The sequence below is a fragment of the Ailuropoda melanoleuca genome, chromosome 9 (genome assembly GCF_002007445.2).
Source record: "Ailuropoda melanoleuca isolate Jingjing chromosome 9, ASM200744v2, whole genome shotgun sequence".
NCBI classification, from domain to species: Eukaryota; Metazoa; Chordata; class Mammalia; order Carnivora; family Ursidae; genus Ailuropoda; species Ailuropoda melanoleuca.
Genome location: NC_048226.1, coordinates 102,334,558 through 102,353,764, shown reverse-complemented (window position 1 = coordinate 102,353,764; position 19,207 = coordinate 102,334,558). Strand labels below are relative to the sequence as shown.

The 19,207-nt window shown below is 54.1% G+C and overlaps 1 protein-coding gene across 1 annotated transcript; it reads right to left on the bottom strand.

The window, feature by feature from the left end:
- Positions 1 to 362: 362 nt before the first annotated feature.
- On the bottom strand, positions 363 to 12,407 carry GML (glycosylphosphatidylinositol anchored molecule like). The gene is made up of 4 exons (XM_034668532.1): positions 12,096 to 12,407; positions 10,319 to 10,404; positions 9,715 to 9,822; positions 363 to 412 (listed from the first exon to the last, which is right to left on the bottom strand). Exons 1-4 carry the CDS (start codon positions 12,332 to 12,334, stop codon positions 363 to 365), a joined length of 483 nt encoding a protein of 160 aa, XP_034524423.1. The 5' UTR covers positions 12,335 to 12,407.
- Positions 12,408 to 19,207: the final 6,800 nt, after the last annotated feature.

Genomic DNA, 19,207 nt, shown 5'->3' with positions numbered 1-19,207 from the left:
GTGGGTCAGGGTCCCTGGCTCACAAGGGAGGAGAGGAGAGTGAACTTGCTCTGAGGAATGGGGGGAGAGCTCAGACCCCCCCCCCAAGAGGGCTTCTCAGGTCAGCGTATTGCTGACGAGGACGGAGGCAACACTCAGGAGAAATGCTGACTCGCCCAAGCACACTGTTCCTTCTAACTCCTCCTCAATTGTATACTCGGGTAGGATGTCCCTCTCGAAATTGGTAGGTCCTCCCTCATTGCAAAGCATAGTATTACAACAGCGAACAAAATAGAAACTGTTAGTTTTTAAGACTCTCGGGGCTTCGGGAGGCACTTCAGAGGGATACAGAAACGTGCAGTTGCTTGTACAGTTCTTGTAAACTAATAGTTCCCGAANTTCTTGTACACAAGTACTTCCCGCTCATTCAAACCTAGAAAAGCAGAGATGAAAATCATTGATGTCAGGTTTTCTGCTAGCAAATATCAAAGCCCACCGCACCCAGTACTGCCTGGCTCCATGCCCACATTCTACGTCGGCAAATGCTACCACGTTGCCTAGAATTCTTCACTGATGAGCAAGGTCCAAGTAAGGCCACCAGAGGGTCTGGTTCCCCCTTGAACAACTTCGGGAGATCTTTTTCTGTCTACACTGCCACCTCACCCCTCCTCCGGCTCTCCCTAAATAGTAGGATGGCACCTTGGCACATAGCTGTACACACGAAACGCCCTGTTCATTATTTGTCCCCATAATTGCTTATGTCCCACAGGATCACAGAGCCCCTGAAGTGGAGTGCCCCTGAAAGGGTGGCCCTCAGCTGATTTTCTGCAGTTGGAGTGGCCCCTCGGCCAGACGTTCCCAGCTCCTGGCCCCACACAGAAATGTCCCTGCACGCTTAATGCCAACCTGCACCCCACGGCCGACTGGACGCTCTGTCCCAAGGACGGTCCCACAATTGCCGTGATTACCTTCACTGGTGGGCACACCCAACAGCCTAGGCCAACCAACCCCGCTGGGGCAAGCTCCATCTGAGGCCTCCTTCCAGAGTCCTGGAGTTCAATTCCTCGGCCCTCATTCATGACTTTTGCTCCCCTGGTGACCCTAGTGTTTGCACCATACTTTCTCCCTGGAACTTGCCACAGTTGATGTATCCATTCACGGCTCTGGGGTTAAAGAGAAGGAACGAACCACTGGCTCCAGTCACTTGCTTTTCTTTATTTGCCATGCAAAGGGTCTCTGAAAGCTCAGTGCTGTGCTGCACAGTGCATAACCGTAAGCCGAGTGCTGAGTGGATTTTCATGAAGCGCTCATACCCATATAGCCGACATCAAGTTCCAGGAACAGAACTGGATGAAAACCCTCGTTTCCTGCTTCTGTTCCTCCATCAGGCACTATAAGCAGCCAAGGCCAAAGAGAAGAAGTGCCTCGATTCAGAAGCCTGTATGTTAATTTTGTCTGTCGTTGAACTTCCTGATCATGAAATCCTGCCTTGTTTTGGTGTCTGGCTGCTTTTCTCTACTTTGTGTTTGGGAACTCCACCCCTGCTGTGGCCCCTTGTTGCATTCCGTTTACTCTCCTAGTCGTACGCTTTTCCACGGATGAATATTCCTCGGTTGATGGTTGATGGACGTTAGGGTTGTTTCCGGCTGTTGTCTATCCCCGAAGGTGCTGCAAGGAAGACTCTTGTCCTCATCCTGAGGTGAGCGGGCGTGAGTGCTCTATAGCCCTGAACACGCACACGTGTGGCTTTAGCACATGCTGCTGAAGAGTCTCCCAGACCGGTGGCACCTGTTTACACCCCAAAGGGTCACGGACGCTTCAAAATCTTGCCGCAGGAGTGGTCGTCCGTGAATGTTCAATCGTTCCTTTGGGCTTACCGTGTCACGGCTTTGAGTTGCGTTTCCACCAAAGATGATGATGTTGAGCAGCTTTTCGTCTATTTAGTACCCATCCGGATGCCCTCTTCTGGGAAACAGCCTTCAAGCCTTTTTGCTCGAACTTCTATCCAGTGGTCTGCTCTGCGTGTTCAGCCGCTGGTTTGAGGATGAAGCTCATTCTACGGACTGAACACGCGCCCCTGACAGACAGTGTTCGGAGCTGCGCTCTCTTCACCTACGGCATCATTTCCACAGTCTTCTCAGAATCTTCTCAGGGGGAGAAGTGGTGAATTTTTATGCAATCCCGTTTGCCACTTTCCCCACATGTGACCAGCTCTATATTGTTCAGTTTTCTTAAATTCGTAATTATCCAAGGACACGGATAGCCTTCTATGTTTCCCTTCCAAGAACAAACGCCGATGTTCTTTTATTTATTTATATGTTTACTTTAGAAAGCATCTTTCAACTAACATCTTTAAAATTTTTTTCTCTTTAAATGCACTTTAGGCAACATTCACCGTTTTATTAGCTCCAGAGGTACAGTTTAATGATTCGTCGGTTGCATACGACCACCAGTGCTCATTACAGCAAGTGTCCTCCTTAATGCCCATCACCCACTTACCCCAGCCCCCCAACTCCCCTCCAGGAACCCTCGGTTTGTCTCCCACAATTAAGAGTCTCTAATGGTAGCCTCCCTCTCTGCTTTCACCTTATTTTATTTTTCCTTCCGCTCCCCTACATTCATCTGTTTCGTTTCTTAAACTCCACATATGAGTGAGATCGTATGGCATTTGTCCTTCTCTGACTTATTTCGCTTTGCATAATACCCTCTAGTTGCATCCACGTCGTTGCAAATGGCAGGATTTCATTCTTTTTGAAGGTTGAGTGACATTCCATTTATACGTGTATACACACACCCCCCCACACACCTTCTTTATCCATTCATCTGGGCGCTTTCCATATTTTGGGTATTGTGGACATTGCTGCTTACACATTAGCGTGCATGTGCCCCTTCAAATTACTATGTTTGTATTCTTTGGATAAATACCTAGTAGCCCCTTGCTCTTTAGTATTTACATGGAGATCCACGAAGCACCTGAAGCTGCTTCTTTTGGGTCGAGTAGATACGGCGAATAAGGTCTCAGCTACCCACCAGTGGTGAGTGCAGGCAAGCATCGTTCTCCAATACCTGCAGGGCCGACGTTGTCAGAAAGCACGTAACTAGACACGTGTGAGATCTCTTCTCACCTCTGTAGGTCTATCTTTCAATCTTGACACCAACATCAGACTGTCCGAATTGACGAAATGATGTAAGTAATCTTGAGAGTTAAGAGTGCAAGTCCTCCAGCTTTTCTCCTCTTCCACAACATTGCCTTGGACATTCCTAGCCCTTCATATTTCCATAAACATTCCCATATTTGGAATCAACTTGCACACACACACAGACACACACACATTGACCTGCTGAAACTCTGACTGGAATTTCATGGAAGTTTTAGATTAATTTGGGGAGAACAGCCATCTTACCTCTACTGGGTTTCACCCTCCATGAGCTTGGTGTATCCTTTTATGGAAGTCTTCCATTTCAAAGGCAATTTCGCTGTTTTGACGTGGAAATCTTGCAGAGATCTGGTTGCATTCCTTTCTGGGTATTGTGGTGATTTTTTAAATGCTATGGTTTTCCTAAAAATTTCATTTTGAATTTGTTGTTGTGCAAAAAATACAATGGGATTTTTTGGAACTGATTTTTGAGTACCGACCTTGTATCCAGGCCATTGCCTGAATCTCTGTGTGTGTGTGTGTGTGTGTGTGTGTGTGTTCTGTACAACTCACACCCAGTCCCCTCTTGTTTCTCATTACTTACTGTCCTATGGCACATTTGTCCCACACAATGAACGACCGTTGATAAAGTCTTATTAACTCAACTTCACACTCTGTTCAGATTTCATTCATTTTTCCTTAACGTTCTGTTCCTGTTCCGGGATCCCGTGCAGGATACTGCATTTCTTTGGTTGGGGGATACCTTGTCTGCGTAGGATTCTATTGGTTCCGATTTGGCCAGTATTTTTGCTTCTCTAGTCGTAAGAGAGGATCGTCTGTGATTTCCATTCTTCCAACGTCTTTGCTGGGTTTTGGGCTGTCATCGGGAATGTGTTGGGGAGCAATCCTCCTTGCTATTTCTCTGGAAGCATTTGTGTAAGATTGGGCTGATTTCTCCCATAAAGCTAGTGGGGAATTTGCCAGAGAAGCACTCTCTAGTTGGGGAGGTTTTCCAGAAAGGACTCGGGACACTTCAGCTTTACGATGTCATCGTGGGTCAGGTATAGTTAAAATGTGGTTTTCAAGGTACTGTTCATTTCATCACGCAGCTCAAATCGATCACGAGAAGGTGATTCATAATGGGCTCTTATTACCTGTACGAGATCTGTACTGTCTCATGGATGCCTCCCTTCTCATTTCTGATAATGAAATTATGAATTGTATGTTTCTGTCTTTGATTTCTCCTACTCTGTTTTTCCAGTACTATGAATCCTTCCAAAGAATCAGCTATTGGCTTTGTGGGGATTTTATCTGTTTTGTGTTTTGTTTTGTTTTGTTTTCCCTTCCTATCTCAAGGATTGCTGCTATCCTCTTTACGTGTCCTTCGTCATTGCTTTGGGTGGATTTCCTATTCCTCTAGCCTTCCGACTGGAAGCCTGGGGCCTTCTCCCCTCTCTCCTCTGCTAGATGCCGGGAGGGTTCCGTATTTGGCTCTCAGCGCTGCAGTAGCTGCTCTCCACTCGTTCTTCCCATGTCATAGCTTCCTAATTGTTGAGACCTCAGTATTTCCTAATTTCCGCGGTGGCTTCTCTTTTGGTGATCGGTAATAATTCCGAAGAAGTGGAGGATTTCCCGGTTCTTTCCTGAGTCATGATTTCTGGTTTAATTCCACCGTAACAGAAAAGGAACTCTAAATAATTTCAGTCCTTTGACACATGTAGACGACTGCATATCGTCCTGGCACGAGCGTAGTATTGCCAACGTCATCAGCGACCTAGTGAAACGTGTACTTGCTCACGTGTAGCTCTGCTGCTGTATGTGTAATGATTATTCTTCGTCTGTAAGTGGCATCGTTCAGACCTTCTGTAGCAGAGGCTGGCAAACAAGAGCCCACGGGACAAGCGCAGTCCACCAGCTGCGTCTAGCAGTCAAGATTTGTTGGGCCGTAGGGACGATCCCTAGGCGTCCTCACCCTCTGTGGCTGCTTCCTCCTCCTCACAGGCAGTGCTGCGTACCTGCACCAGGACTAGAGGGCTTACAACGCTGAACACGTTTGCTCTCTGATCCTTTGCAGAAAGACTTCATCCACCGCGGGTGTACGTACAGCTGCGCAAGTTCCGTCTCCTCAGTCTGGCACCTAGAGGCTACGGGGAGAGATGTGTTCACGACAACCACGCCGTGACTGTGGGTCTACCTACCGCTCCTAAATTCTGTGGAGGCTTTCTCTGGGTGTATCTTCATCCTGTACCTGGGCGTGGGTGCATTTACACGGTGGTTTCTTCCAGGTTTTCTTACCCCTTCCTCTCCATACAGTGTTGCTCTTCACACAAGCAGTGCTCTGGTGTTAATGCTCCCTTTGCCTCGGTGTGGGCAGAAGAGTTTTCTTGCGCCAATATTTAAGTCGTATACCACGTTCGATAGTTCATTCGCAACCTTTTTACATTCGTTTTATTTTATTTATTATTTTTTAAAGATTTTAATTATTTATTTGAGAGAGAGACAGAGTGACAGCACGGGTAGGGAGGAGAGGGAGAAGCAGGCTCCCCGCTGAGCAGGGAGCCCATGGTGGGACTCGATCCCAAGACCCTGAGATCATGACCTGAACAAAAGGCAGATACTTAACTGATCGAGCCACCCAGAAGCTACTACATTCTCATTTTACTTCAGCATTTAAAAAAATTTTTTTTTAAGTTTTTAGGTATTTGTGAGGAGAGAGGGAGAGCGCGCGTGCGCACACACAAGCAGGGGGAGCGACAGGCAGAGGGAGAAGCAGACTCCTCGCTGAGAAGAGCCCGACGTGGACTCGATCCCAGGACCCTGAGATCATGACCTGAGCGGAAGGCAGCTGCTTAACTGAGCCACCCAGGCGTCCCTGGATTCTCATTTTAAAGCATGCCTCTATTAAGCAGAATATATTAATTTCTTTGTACTTGGAAAGTCTTGGGTTTCTAAGTGTAGCCATTTAAATGTTAACGTAAGTAATGGTATGTTAGATTTTAAATTCCTTTTCCGTTAAACGTTTTCCTTTTTTGACAACTGTATATTCAAAGCACTTGCAGGAAATACAGAAAGATCCTGCGTAGCTTTACTCAGTCACTTCCAGTGGTAACATCTTGCAAGACCATAGTACACCATCACAACCAGGGCACTGGCTTTCAAAATAGGAAGGAGAAAGAACAGTTTTATCACCACAGTCGTCCCTCATATGGATGCACTGACGGCTTTTCCACCCAAATGCCCAGCCAGGGACCGCTCCTCCCCATGTGCACAAAACTAATCTGGGCTCCGCTTCTCTAAAGTTCAAGAATGGCCTCTAATAGGGACCATGGACTGTCACCTCGGGAGTTGGCTCTTTCTCCTGCAGTGTCACTCCCCAGACCTTCATTCAGGTTGATGTATCAAGATCTGCTCTTTTTTACTGCTGAGAAATACCCACGGGGTGGATGTACCATGGTTTCTTTACCCTTTACTCACTGAAGAACTTCCAGGATGATTCCGGGGGTGACGTGTTACAAACTGATCTGGTATAAACAGCCATGCGTTGTTTTTATTTAATTACTCTGGTGAAAACGCTCAGAAGTGCAATTTTGGGGATGTATGGTAGCTGCGTGTTTAGTTCTTAAGAAACTGGACTGTGGTCCCCATCTTGGCTGCCCCAGTTCTTACTGTCGCTGGCAGTGTATGAAAATCTGGTTTCTTCACCGTCCTGGCCAGCCTTTGCGGTGGCCACTCTTTCTCACTTTGGCCACTCCGATTCATGGTAACAACTGTGTTTGTCAATTTTCATTTTCCCAGTGGCCAACGATGTTGAAAATCTGTTCGTGGGTTTCCCTGCTACGTGTGAATCCACATCGGTGAAATCCCTCTTCACGTCTTTGGCCTTGTTCTAGCAGATTGGCTGCATTTCTCCTGTTGACTTGTGAGAGTTCTGTACACGCTCAAGACGTCAGGCTTCTGTTGGATACGTGGTTTGTGTGCTTTTCCTCCTGGTCTGTAGCCTGCCTTTCCATCCTCTGAACAGGGCCTTCCACACAGAAATATTTGTCATTGGTGGACGTCCCATGTCACCAATTCCCTTACTGGTCATGCTTTGGCATCAAGGCTAGGCCCTCTTTGCCCAGCCACAGATGCCAACGATTTTCTCCTCTGGGCTCTCTTTTCCTAAAAGTTGTAGATTTTACCTTTTACGTGTAGCCCATGATCTTTGGGGGTAATTTCTGAATACGATTTGAGGTTCAGGTCAAGGTTCATTTTGCCCGATCAAGTTGTGAAGAGGCTATCTCTCCCCACTGACTGTGTTTGCGTCGTTGCCCAAAATCACATGGGCATATGTGTGTGGAACTCTGTCTGGGGTCTCTGTTGTCTTCTGGGGACTGTGTCTATACATCTGCTGGGATCACTGAATTTGAGTGTGGGTCGAAGCTCAGTCTCTGAGGTTCAGAATTTTTCCGAAGAGGTGTTCTGTTTACTTGCACAACCCCAGACGTCGGCAAATATCCTCAGGGGGAAAATACGCAAGCATTCCAGCCTTCCGAAGGCCCTTGTCAATTCTTTGTCTCGGTATCTACCAGGGTCACTCAGGAAAACTGAGCCCCTGAAGCCCTATGGGGGTCAGTTATTAAATCCACGTGTTCTAGCTTCCTTGACCTGGGTGGTGCTGAGAGACGGGCGTGTTATCAAGGGCAGGCTGGCGGTCGGAAGGGCAGTCCACAAGCAGGTGTACTTGGAGCTGAGGCCGGGGGAAGAGCCCACTTGGCAGGAAAACATCAACGCCATGCTCCTCTGCCCTCCGGTCTGGCCCACGCAGAGAGAACGCTTCCAGAGAGGTCTGACGTGCTCGCGCCCATCCCTGCTGCCTCTGCAGGCCAGCAGCCAAGCAACGGCGGCGCTCTTCGGAACGGCTCTTGGTCAAAAGGCCCAGCAATGGGGATGATGGGATGGACACGCAGCAGGATAAAGGGAAAAGAGGCTGGAGTCCCCTGGTATCCACCACTGGGTAAAACCACAGTGACCTTCCAGAGCAACGGTCTCTGCTTCACCTCAGCCCTCCAGACCTCAGGCGAGTTCTCTCCGGGCCAAGTCTACCCCAGAGCCATAGAGGGTGAGGTGCTTGGAAACTGAGTCCCCAGCCCCCTTCAGGAGCAGTCACCCCGACGTGGCAATGCGCACCCCATCCAGGTCTCCCAGAGGGACTGCAGTGAGGCCCTGATGGTGGGGCGTTTTTCCTTTGGTAACGCAAGTGCCTGACGAGCTCTGCCTGCTCAGCCATCCACTTCGACGGCAGCCATCTGGAGTAAACAAGTCACCAGCCACTGGACGCGATCAAGAGCCAGCACCTGGCCACCACCGCCCACTGAAGCTCGTCTGCTTTAGGGATCTGGGCTGGTCTCCATAGGTGACCACTTGGGTGTCCTGTGTTTCCTCTTCCCACGCTTCCAATTCCTACTCGCATGTTTTAAATTCACCAATGAAAGATGGGCCCGAGAAATCCTGGGCCCCCACCCTTGACCCCAATAAAAGCAGAAACCCCAGCCCATGCCCTCTCTCTCTCTCTCTACTACCAGGACGACACTGGGTGCCTCCAGGAGTGCCTCGTAAGCTCCAGACTTGTAAGTGACAAGCCCTGTCGTTTCAAAGCTTCCTGATGGTTACTGCTGAGGGCATCTTGCAATCGTATTAAGAACCACGAGGGCCATTCCAGCCACATCACTGCATACTGAGAGGCCGAGACCTGCACACGACAGGTGCCCCCTGCAGGAACAGAGGAGAGATCCTAGCTCCTGCCCGAGTCCCCAGTGGGCACATGCCCACAGGGTACGGCTGCTGGTACAACCAAGAGGTGGCAGTAAGAGGACTGTTTTGCAGGGTGCTCGGCGCACAGAATGGCATGTGAAGAGGCAGAGGGACCCTGGGGAAGAACAGGGGCTGGAGGACAGGGCCTGAGCAGGGCCAGACAAGGCCTCTGCCTCCCTTCACGGCACCTACTCTGGTTGCAACCTCCCCGGGTAGTCGAGTGGTCGCTGGCCTCTGGCTGTCACGTTCTTCAGGGAAGGGCCCCGGGGAGCGGGACACCTTTCTCAGGGCACGAGAGCCTCTGCGTGAGGGGCAAGAGCATCCTGAATGGTCACGCTCTCCCTGACCTTTCTGCCTGAGCCCACACTTGGCCTTGGCTTCTGTGAGAAGTAGGCGTTGCCCTGACAAGTCCATGGTATGTCCACTTCTTGGGTCTGCTCAGCTGGAAGCCCTCTGCCAAGATGACCAGATCAAATGGCCCCGAGGACTCACCCAGGTTACCCAGGAGTGTCAACACACATGAACCAGGCCTGACGGGGGATGGAGACCTAGAGGTGCAACCGTACCCCTGACCCCTGGAGACGTCTCAGGACACGCGTACACTGCAGCCCGACCTTGCAGATGATGGGGCTCTCCAAGACGGTTCACGTGGCCCTCTCCTGGGGCTGAGCCTAGTGCCCGCGAGGTGCTCCCAGGATGGGGGCAGAGAGGGCCAAGGGCCATGGTGCTGGGTGCAGAGAAAACAGACTGGACCTGCTCCCTGAGAATGACTTAATCAGCAGGTGGATGGGAGACTGGTACTTACGAGCGGAGACTATCAGACAGCGCCTCAGATGTACGGGACACGCTGTAACTTCTGAACAAAAGAAGCTGTTGATGCTCCAGCAGTTGTAGCACTTCATGTGATAGGGCCCTGGGGGGGGGGGCAGCGTCAGGGCCAGCAGGCTCCACCCTGCCACCAGCAGCTGCAGCCTCCCCCGAGGGCCCACCCCTTCCCCCCGNTTCCCCCCCCTTAAAGGATGCTCTGCTATAGGCAGGATTCCCTTCTGCGCAGAAGCCAGGACATTTCCTGCTCCCAGAGGCCAAGTGAGGGAACCCTGCGCCCTGCAGATAAGCTTCAGCTGCCCGAGGACGCCCGACAGTCAGAAAAGGCGAGCGGCCTCCCAGATGTCGCTGGACTCAGCCGCTCCTGCCCACTCCAGGTGAGGAAGGGCCACATCTAGAAACCCCTTCTGACACTCTCCTAGCTCTGGGATGCTTCCAAACCCACCCTGTGCCCATCGACTGCACTGACGATGAAGATCTCTGCTGGCTAAGACGACAGCGATTGCACTCCAACTCTTTCTCTGACCCTGGATGACACAGTAAATTCTTATCGCCTCCCAGACAGCCAGAGGGTCTATACTTACAGTGTCCGTTTCCATCGTTGACCCAAGGCCAGCCGATGGCTAGGAGCAAGGCACAGAGAAGCATCATTTCCTGCAGGAACTTGAACCTGTAGGTGAGGAGACAGCGGCTACATGTCAGCAGGCTGCATTTCTACAGGGCGCCCCTCACACGATGTGTGTCTACAGGGCCCACGTGAGCAGAGAGCACGGCTCCTTGGGGAGGGTCAGCGTGCACCAGCCACCTGCACGCACCTCTCGGCTCCTGTCCCCTCCTGCACCTGCATCCCCGCCCAGCAGGGCCCCAAGCTGCTCCACCCAGGGACCAGGGGCAGGCCTTTCCCAGCACGACGGTTTCGCCACTGGTGCCTTCATCGTGCGGGAAGTCATCCTGCCTGCTCTCCATCAGGCAGAGCTCAGCAAGTCAGCCAGGTCCTGGCCGCCTCCACCTGGAGCTCATCCTAGGTCCCTGCATCCCCAGATGCTTCTTCTCATGTACTCATCAATCTCCAGAGCAACTTGGGGAAAGTGCCAGAACATTGTCCTTCCGGGTATTTCTTGCTCCCACCAGTGTCTAGACAAACATGAGGGGAAGGGGATGACTACAGTGTGGAAGATGCCAGAAACCTCACTTGCACAGGGGCCACAGTGTCCCCCAGGAACAGTCTGCCACCCACCCCACCTCTACGGAATCAGGTGGCCCCGAAGTGCAGGCCACGGATTGGGCACCCCCCAACAGCTGAGTCCAGACCCTGGCACTCTCCTCCAGGATGGCCCCCCAGGCACCAGCAAGTGCCTGCCTCTGTGCTATGTTCCCATGGGGCCCCACCTGCACCCCCAACTCTGTGTCCAGGGTCCTTGGGAAACCGCTCCCCCTGCCCCGGCAGCGTGTCTCCCTGGATGCCCCACATGCCTTTTCAGGGCCAGGATCACTCATCAGCGCTCAGGGTCACATGTCCCTGCATGGGAGAGGTGGTGTCGCCTGCTTGGAGGGGGAGCCGGAGTGAGGAGGAGCCTGGCACCTGCCTGACAAGGGTGGCTCCCTGAGGGTGAGGAAGGCCACGTGCCTGAGAGTGGAGGACTGCCGTGTACAGGGAGGGGTGAGGGTCTGAGGTTGGGAGTGGGTGCCTGCCTGAGGGGAAGCACCTGACTGAGGTGGCAGAGGGTGTGGTGGGGGACACATTCCTGAGGGAGAGGTGGGGGAGCCACCTTCCTGGGGGGGGGTTGGCCACCTGTCTGAGGGGGTGTCCCTGGCTGAGGACGGCGCCAACTGTCGAGGGAGCATCCTGCCTGTCTGGGTAGGGGAGCACCCGCTGAGAGGGGGCAGCCTGTCCACGTGGGGGCCACCTGGCTGAGGGGGCTTGGCAACCTGTCTGGTGGGACCAACTGGCTACAGGGAGGGATTGTTGACTGGGGCAGAACACCTGCCTGAGGGAGGCCGGCCACCTGCTGAAGGGAGGAGCACCTGGCTGAGGAGGGGTGGCTGCCTCTCTGGAGGGGGAGCAATAGTTTAAGGAGGAGAGGTTGCCAGTGTGGGGGGAGCCCCTGTGGGAGGGGGGAACCGCCTGTCTGGGGGGAGCACCTGGCTATCGTGGGGGGCTCCTGTCTGTGGGGGGAAGCACCAGGCTGAGGGGGGGCCACCTGTCTGCGCAGCGCCCCCCTGCCTCAGGGGGAGACACCTTCCCTGTCGGGGGAGGCCGCCTCTTTTTTTTTTTTTTTTTTTTTTTTTTTTTTTTTTTTTTCCCCTCCCCCCCATCAGCCCCTTCCCACTCCGCCCTGCCTGCCGGCTCCCTGAGCCCACCGTCCGCACGCGACCCACGAGGACCACAGAGAACCTTCTGGAACCCTGGGCTGGCACAGCCTGAGGCCGTGGGCACAGCGCACAGCGGGCTTCGGAGGCACCACGGCAGCAGGTGGGCGGCAGAAGCCTCCACACCACAGTCCCGCTTCGCACAGCAGGAGCGCGTCGCCGAGGGCGTCTCCGTGGGCGCGCCCAACTCCCGTCGGGCTCTGCGCCTGCGCGTGTGCGAGCCCACGCATGCGCACTCTCAGACTTTAGGGATTCCGGAAGGTTAGGCGGCATTGAAGGCCCCGCCCTCACAGAGCCAGGAGGCGCAGGTAGGTTCCAGAAGGTTCTGGGGGCTTACCTCACGGTCCCAGCGGCATGCGAGTTCACTGACAGAAGGTTGGGTGTCTCTGGGAAGGGAGAGGAGAGGGCTGTTGAGTTGGGTTCCAGAAGGTTCTGGGCGGAGCGGGGCGGGCCTCCCTCTGCCCTGGGGTCTCTGCCCCCCCCCCCCGGAGCCCTCCCCAAACGCCTCTCCCCTGGCTCCGCGCTTCCTCCTCTCAGGCCCTTTGTTCGCGCTGAATTTGGTGTCCTTTTCTCGGTTTCCAAGATGGAAACGAGACCCTGGGCTGCCAGCCCTCGGACCTTTCCTAACACCGGTGGAGCCTGCCTTTCCTTCCGCGGCCCTTGGGGCCATCCGTGTTGGGCTGTGTTTTGTCACCTCGTCATTACCACGCTGTCCCAAATACTTTACATCTTCTGCTGGGAGTGCTTGGGGAGGCGGCTGTGAGGGTTGCAAGGGTGTGAATTTGCAAACAGGACTAGTTCCTCCATTTCCCCTGGGACTCGCTTCTTGCTTGGTGCCGGTATTCAGGTAAAGGTACTCTGAGTTTCTCGAGTCCTTTTGGACACGAAACCTCCATGCCACGTGGCGAGACCGCGCCGCAAGAGCAGGCACTGCCCGGTGCCTGGGGGGCCAGCCTGGAGCAGAGTGCCATGGTCTGGGCTCAGCTTTGGGGGACCCCGCCCCCGCCCACACTTTGGGCTCACCTGATTCCATAGGGAGGGGAGGGGGTGGCAGAAGTTTCCTGGGTTGTGCTACAGCCTCTGCGCAAGTGAGGCTTCTGGCATCTTCCACACTGTGGTCACCCCCATCCCCCCACGTTTGTCCAGAGGCTGGTAGGAGCAGGGAATATCTGGATAGACAATGTTCAGGCACTTTCCCCAAGTTGCTCTTGAGATCGGGGTCAACGAATACACAAGGAGAAGCATCTGGGGGCGCAGGGACCTCGGGTGGGCTCCAGGTGGAGGCAGACCCAGGACCTGGCTGTCCTGGCAGAGCACTGCCTGATGGAGAGCAGGCAGGAGGACTTCCCACAAGATGAAGTCACGAGTGATGAAGACTTGGTGCAGGGAGACGCCTACTGCCCCCCAGTCCCTGGGTGTAGTAGCTTGGGGCCCTGCCCTGCCGGGCGGGGATGCAGATGCAGGTGGGGAGAGGAGCCCAGAGTCGCGTGCAGGTGGCTGGTGGATGCTGACCCTCCCTGAGGAGCTGTTCTCTCTGTTGATGCGCAGGGAACATCGACACTCTCAGTGCATCTGTGGTATTTAAAAACGTGTGGAGGTATAGAACGTGCGCATAAATATATCGAGAGAGCTTCCTTGCAGTTCTTTTTATTGTATACTTTGGTTTCTATTTATTTGGATATTTGAGACAAGATGGGATTTTATATGGCAAACATGTTGGATATATTTTGTTGTAGACTTGTCACTAAAAGAAAGTTGAAGTCAATAGTGGACAAAATGTATGTTACGTGGTTTGGGATTTGGGACTGTTGCGTCTATGACCTCAGTTTTCCGAGGGGCTAAGAAATGTGGTTGGCTTTCATTTCGGCAAATGCTTCCTTTTGGGGATGGTGGCCCCAAGCTCCGACTACGTAGGGCTAAATCCTTCCGTCTTCCTCTGTCTGTTCGGATGAGGCAGAGATAATGGAACGCAAGAATGAGATAAGCAGAGAGAGGAAAGGAGAACAGGCTCACTGGTTACACAAAACGGCCATTATTAATCATGGTGATCAGCGGGAAAGAAAGGGCACCATTGAAAAGTGACAACCGGGAAGTAAATACTTAAATAGGAAAATGCGGAGAAAGAAAGCTGTTCCAAGAGATCTAAGTATAAGGTAAAACTGAAACAAAAATACAAAATTGAACTATCCAAAGAAATATTAAAAAGAACAGGGACAGCACATCACATAAAGACCTGCCAACTGTGTATTATGATTAACATATGTAACAATCATAACAGAGAGAGTGTCTCTGAGGGAGTTCACACCACAGATACCGATCATTTCAATAAATGTCCACGTCACCTATTAACTGGTGTGTGGGCACATAGGGCCAGGCCTAGGCTCAGATGCTGTAGTGAGTGGGGTGGGGTATGGGTGGGGTTGGTGTCAGGAAGTGGGGCCTGGAATGGTTGGGGTCAGGGCAAGGGTGAGTGGCACTGGACCTGGGATCTGGTTGGCATGGATGGTCGGGCATAAACTGGGTTACCAGAGTAGGGGGTGGGCCAGTAGTTGTGCACCCTCCCCGAGAGACCACGCTGCCTCCCCTGGACCCATGGGGGTGCACTCAGAGAGAGTCAGGCCTAATCCTGGAGCCACGGAGCTGAGCACGTGGCCCCACTCCTTGTGTCCAGGGCCAGGCACGGCTGGAAATGACGATCCTCCTTGCTTTGCTCCTGGTCGTGGACCTGCCACGGGTGGAGACAAATGTCACCATGTCTGGAAAACAAGGTAAGTCTGGGCCCCTCAGCCTCCTGACTGGGAGAAGAAAGCAGGCTAGAATGTGTCGGCAGACGTGGTGGGCCACCCGTAATGGACACTGCCACGGCCTCTTTCAACATGCCTGTTGAAAGCACAGGCATCAGGGAGCAGGAGAGGGTCAGGAGAGCAGCCTATGGATTTGGACACCTAATGGGACAGCCTCTCGTCTTGGGGCTCCCCACCAAGAGGAGGAAGGAGTGGGTGGAATGCTGGTTTCTTCCCTAGCACCCTGCTGTCTCCTCAGTGTCCCCTCAGATTGCCTTCCTGGGAGATGTCAGGCTGGGAGCCAAGCCTGGCCTGGTCCTCATGGGATCTTCCAGGGCTATCTCACAGACCTGGAACAGCTGTGAGAGAGTAACCAGCTTCTCTCCTGGGAGCGGGTCCTGCCCTAATACAGACCCAACAGTGTGCTACTGTACAGGGGTCAGAGCTCAGGGCCTAGAGGGGTCGAGGAGGGTGTCGCTGGTGCTGGAGGAGGTTAGCTGGCCCAGGAAGGTGAGCAGGAAGGGCCCGGGAGAGCAGATGGCAAATCTGCTGAGACGTTGGAGGTGAGATGCCAAGTGTGTGGGTGAGTGTGTGTGTGTGTGTCCGTGTGAGTGTGTACCTGTGTGTCCGTGAGTGTGTTTCTCTCTGTGTGTAAGTGTGTGAGTGTGCACACGTGTGTGAGTGTATGTGTCCGTGAGAGTGTGCACGAGTGTGTGTGCACGTGAGTGTGTGTGCACGTTTCAGTGTGCACGTGAGTGTGAGGAGGGTTCTCTTGAGGGAAGGAGTGGGTGCACAGGCTGGGGGTGCAGGGGTCTGGGTGCACTGGTGCGTGTCTGTGTGTGTACGTGTCCGTCCGTGTGTCTGAGTGTGGGTGTGTGAGTGAGGCACAGCCCGGGGGAGGAGGAGGGAAGTCCAGGAGAGAAGACAAGGGACTTGAGACCCACTGGTCTTGTCCTCCTTGGAGGAGGGACAGGGTGGTGGGTGCTCATCTGGTAGGACAGGAGACCGGAACTTTCCACGTTGTTTTTATTTCTCCTTTCAGCCCCAGCACTGAGGTGTCACGTATGTGAGATGGAGAACAGTTTCGCCTGCACCGGGGCGGCAAACTGTAACCAGGGTGTGGATTTTTGTTCTTCTGTTGCCGTGAGTAAAGTATCTCAGCTCATACTGGGCTTCACAGGAGGGTCCGTACATACAACAGGAATTAGGGTCTGTCCAGATTGTCTCAACAGGGAATAGCTAATATAAAAGTGACCTTTAAAAAACTGGAGAGCAAGGTCCTGAGACCATCAGGACTGAAAGCGGGTGGCCGAGGAGACCAAGTCATGGAAGACCAGACCGCCAAGAGTTGGACAAGGGGAGATAGTGGGGATCAGGAAGAAAGTAGTAGGGGATTATTTGAAAGAGTTGGACAAGGGGAAATAGTGGGGTGCCGGAAGAAAATAGCAGGGGATTATTTGTATCCATTTTTATACAAATTTATTTATCTATGAGGAGAGAGAGAGAGAGAGAGAGAGAGAGAGAGAGATAGGTGCCCCTGCAAGGGGAGGGGCAGAGGGAGAAAGAGTCCCACTCCCCACTGAGCGTGGAGCCCAACGCCAGGCCGATCTTACGACCCGGACATCACCCTGAGCCGAAACCAGGAGTCAGACGTTCATCGGACTGAGCCGCCCAGGCGTCCCTATTTGCATTCATTTTTAAGTGAAGAATGAAGTTTTAATGATTTCACCTGTCCCGCGGACAATAGCTTTGACAAGAGAGCTACATAATCAGGGGTGTGGGCTTACCATGTGTTCTGGAAGGAATGTGTGTGCTGTTAAATGGTTTGGAGACCATCGCTCTGCCGCGTGTAAATCACCCCAGAACTTCTGGCCACAGGAAGCTGCCCCCACCCAAGAGGCGTCCGGAGGCCCAGCGCCACCCAGCGGTGGCGTGGTCAGGGCTGGGGAATTCAGATGCAGCCTGGCAGCCACTTCCGGCGGTCCCGCCCACGTTCCCGGAAATGCGTGGGGTGCGGAGTGGAGGCTTAGGACTGAGGCTCGCCCCACGCAGACCGCACAGCCTCCTAGGGAAAGGTGGTGGGCACGAGGAACTGAAGATGCGGTGAAGCCAAAGAGTGCCCCGCAGGCAGTGCTGAGCCATGCTGCCCCTGGCAGGTGCACGGCCACAGCACTGGCGCCCAGGCCCTGGCGGGCGGCGCATCCGGAGCCCAGGACCGAGCCCTGGGCCATGGCCCGGATGGGGAAGGGTCCAGCTCCCTTGTGTGTCCCGTGGTTACCAAGGCCTGTGCTCCCTGGTAGCGAGATGCTGAGGCCTAGGAGCCTGTACGTTCCCACAGGGAGAGCCCAGTCCCAGGTTGCCGGTAGGCGTGCACAGGCCAGGGCTGGGGGAGGGGGTGCGGGGACGGGGAGGGGGTGCATCTCATGGCCACTCTGTAGGCAAGGCAACCCCTATCCACAATAGCAGCTCCTAACACAAACGCCTGCCCCGTTCCTCCTCGGTGTTGTCTCCTGACTCCCTCCTAGACGGACGGGGCCTCTAACCGCAGCCCTGGGATGGGGGTGCGGGGGGCACCAGAAGGTCAGGGTTCGACAAGTACAGACAGAAAGTGCTCTGGGCGCTGCTTTCAATTCACACGATTCCTTTCTCTCTGTCCGTATGTGTTCTTAGGAGTATACCCGCGTCTCTCCTACGTTTCAAAGCAGTGCTCCAAGTATTGTCCAGTAGACGAATCGTTGCATCGGATAGTCAAGTCCTTTGTCCTCTTAAAGCCTATGCCTTTTCTGTACATAAGGTGCTGCCGTGGGGCGTTATGTAACACAGGGGGGCCGGACCTCCCAGAGCCAGGGTACAGTCAAGGCGGGAGCGCGAGCACCTCGGGGAGCAGCAGTGCCTGGCTGGTGCTCTTCCTGACTCTCTCCTCTGGGTGCGGGGGCCTCAGGCTGCCGTGAGCCACAGAGCACGCCTCGGGCCCTGCCTCCCGCAGCACGGCACAAAGCAAGTGGACTGGCTGCGCGTGCTCGGAACCTGTTGCATTAAACTTGTTTTCCACTGGTGAACTCAGGTCTGACTTTCGAGGGACCTTAGGGTAGCTGGGTGGGGACCAAGTCCCGTTGGCCATGGCCCGCAGCTTGCATTCGGAGCAAGTCCAAAGCCTCTGACCGTGATCTTGTTCACGAGGGTTTCTCTTTGAACACAAGCCTTGTAACACTGTGTATTGCTTCCCCGCTCTCCTCCCCTTGGCCTTTGAGGGCTTCCGACTTGGTGGAGGGGGGCCCGAGCGTCCCCCGAGGAGAGTAGTGCTCGGATGCTCCTGGCCTTGGGAGGACCCCGGGCCAGCGGGAAGACAGGACGATCTGGGCATGAGACACCCAGGAGTGAAGGACCCCTCAGCATGGGGTGGGGGGAAGGCATCGCAGGCACAGCCCTGGTCCGATGGGGGCGGCACCCCAGCTGCTCTCGCTGGGCTCCTCCGCCTGAACTCTGGGAGACGGAACATGAGGAATTCTGTAGAATGAACTTGGACTTGGCCCAGCACCTGGCACAGGGGTGTGGACTCACCGATCTGTGCATCCGTCCAACATCGGGAACTCGCGTCAGGGAGCTCGCAGCAGGGCCAGGTAGACACCCCTCCTGTGCATCCGTCCAACATCGGGAACTCGCGTCAGGGAGCTCGCAGCAGGGCCAGGTAGACGCCTCTTGCTGAGTGCCGCTGCTACTGGGAGCTCAGGCCGGGGGAGCGGGGGGCGTGGGCTCCGGCAAGGCAGCACCGCTGCAAGGTGGCAGAAGCCCCCACGCCGGGACACGCGCGCCCGCGAGCCCCAGCACCTAGGTGTCGGCTTTCAGACCTAGAAGAAAGAGAGGCTGAGGGTCCACCTTGAGTCTAGGAAGCAGTCTTCCAAGGGGAACAAGTCTCTCTCAAGCTCCACGGGCTGCCTGTCCCTGTCCTCCAATGGCCAGACTCGGGGCGTCACACAAGGGCCCACGGGAGGAGCTCGGGAGTGGAGTCTTCAAACCTTGTCTGTCGGAGGCTGCCAGGGTCCCCTCTCCTGATCGATACACGTGCAGCTGCTGGCACATTCCTGAACACACAGGCTCTCTGCAGCCTCTGTGTCTTCAAACAAGCACATCCCCCTGTCTGAAACGTCATTCTGTCCCAAGCACTTAGAAACCTCCTACCACCTCCTCGTCTTTACGGAACAGACACGACCACGAGAGAAGAACGGCCCAAGAAAGCCGGAGTCTGACATAATTGTGAACGAGAGATAACCGTGAGCTGACCAAGGCCGAGCGAATTAAAGTAACGGATAGGTTCTGAGC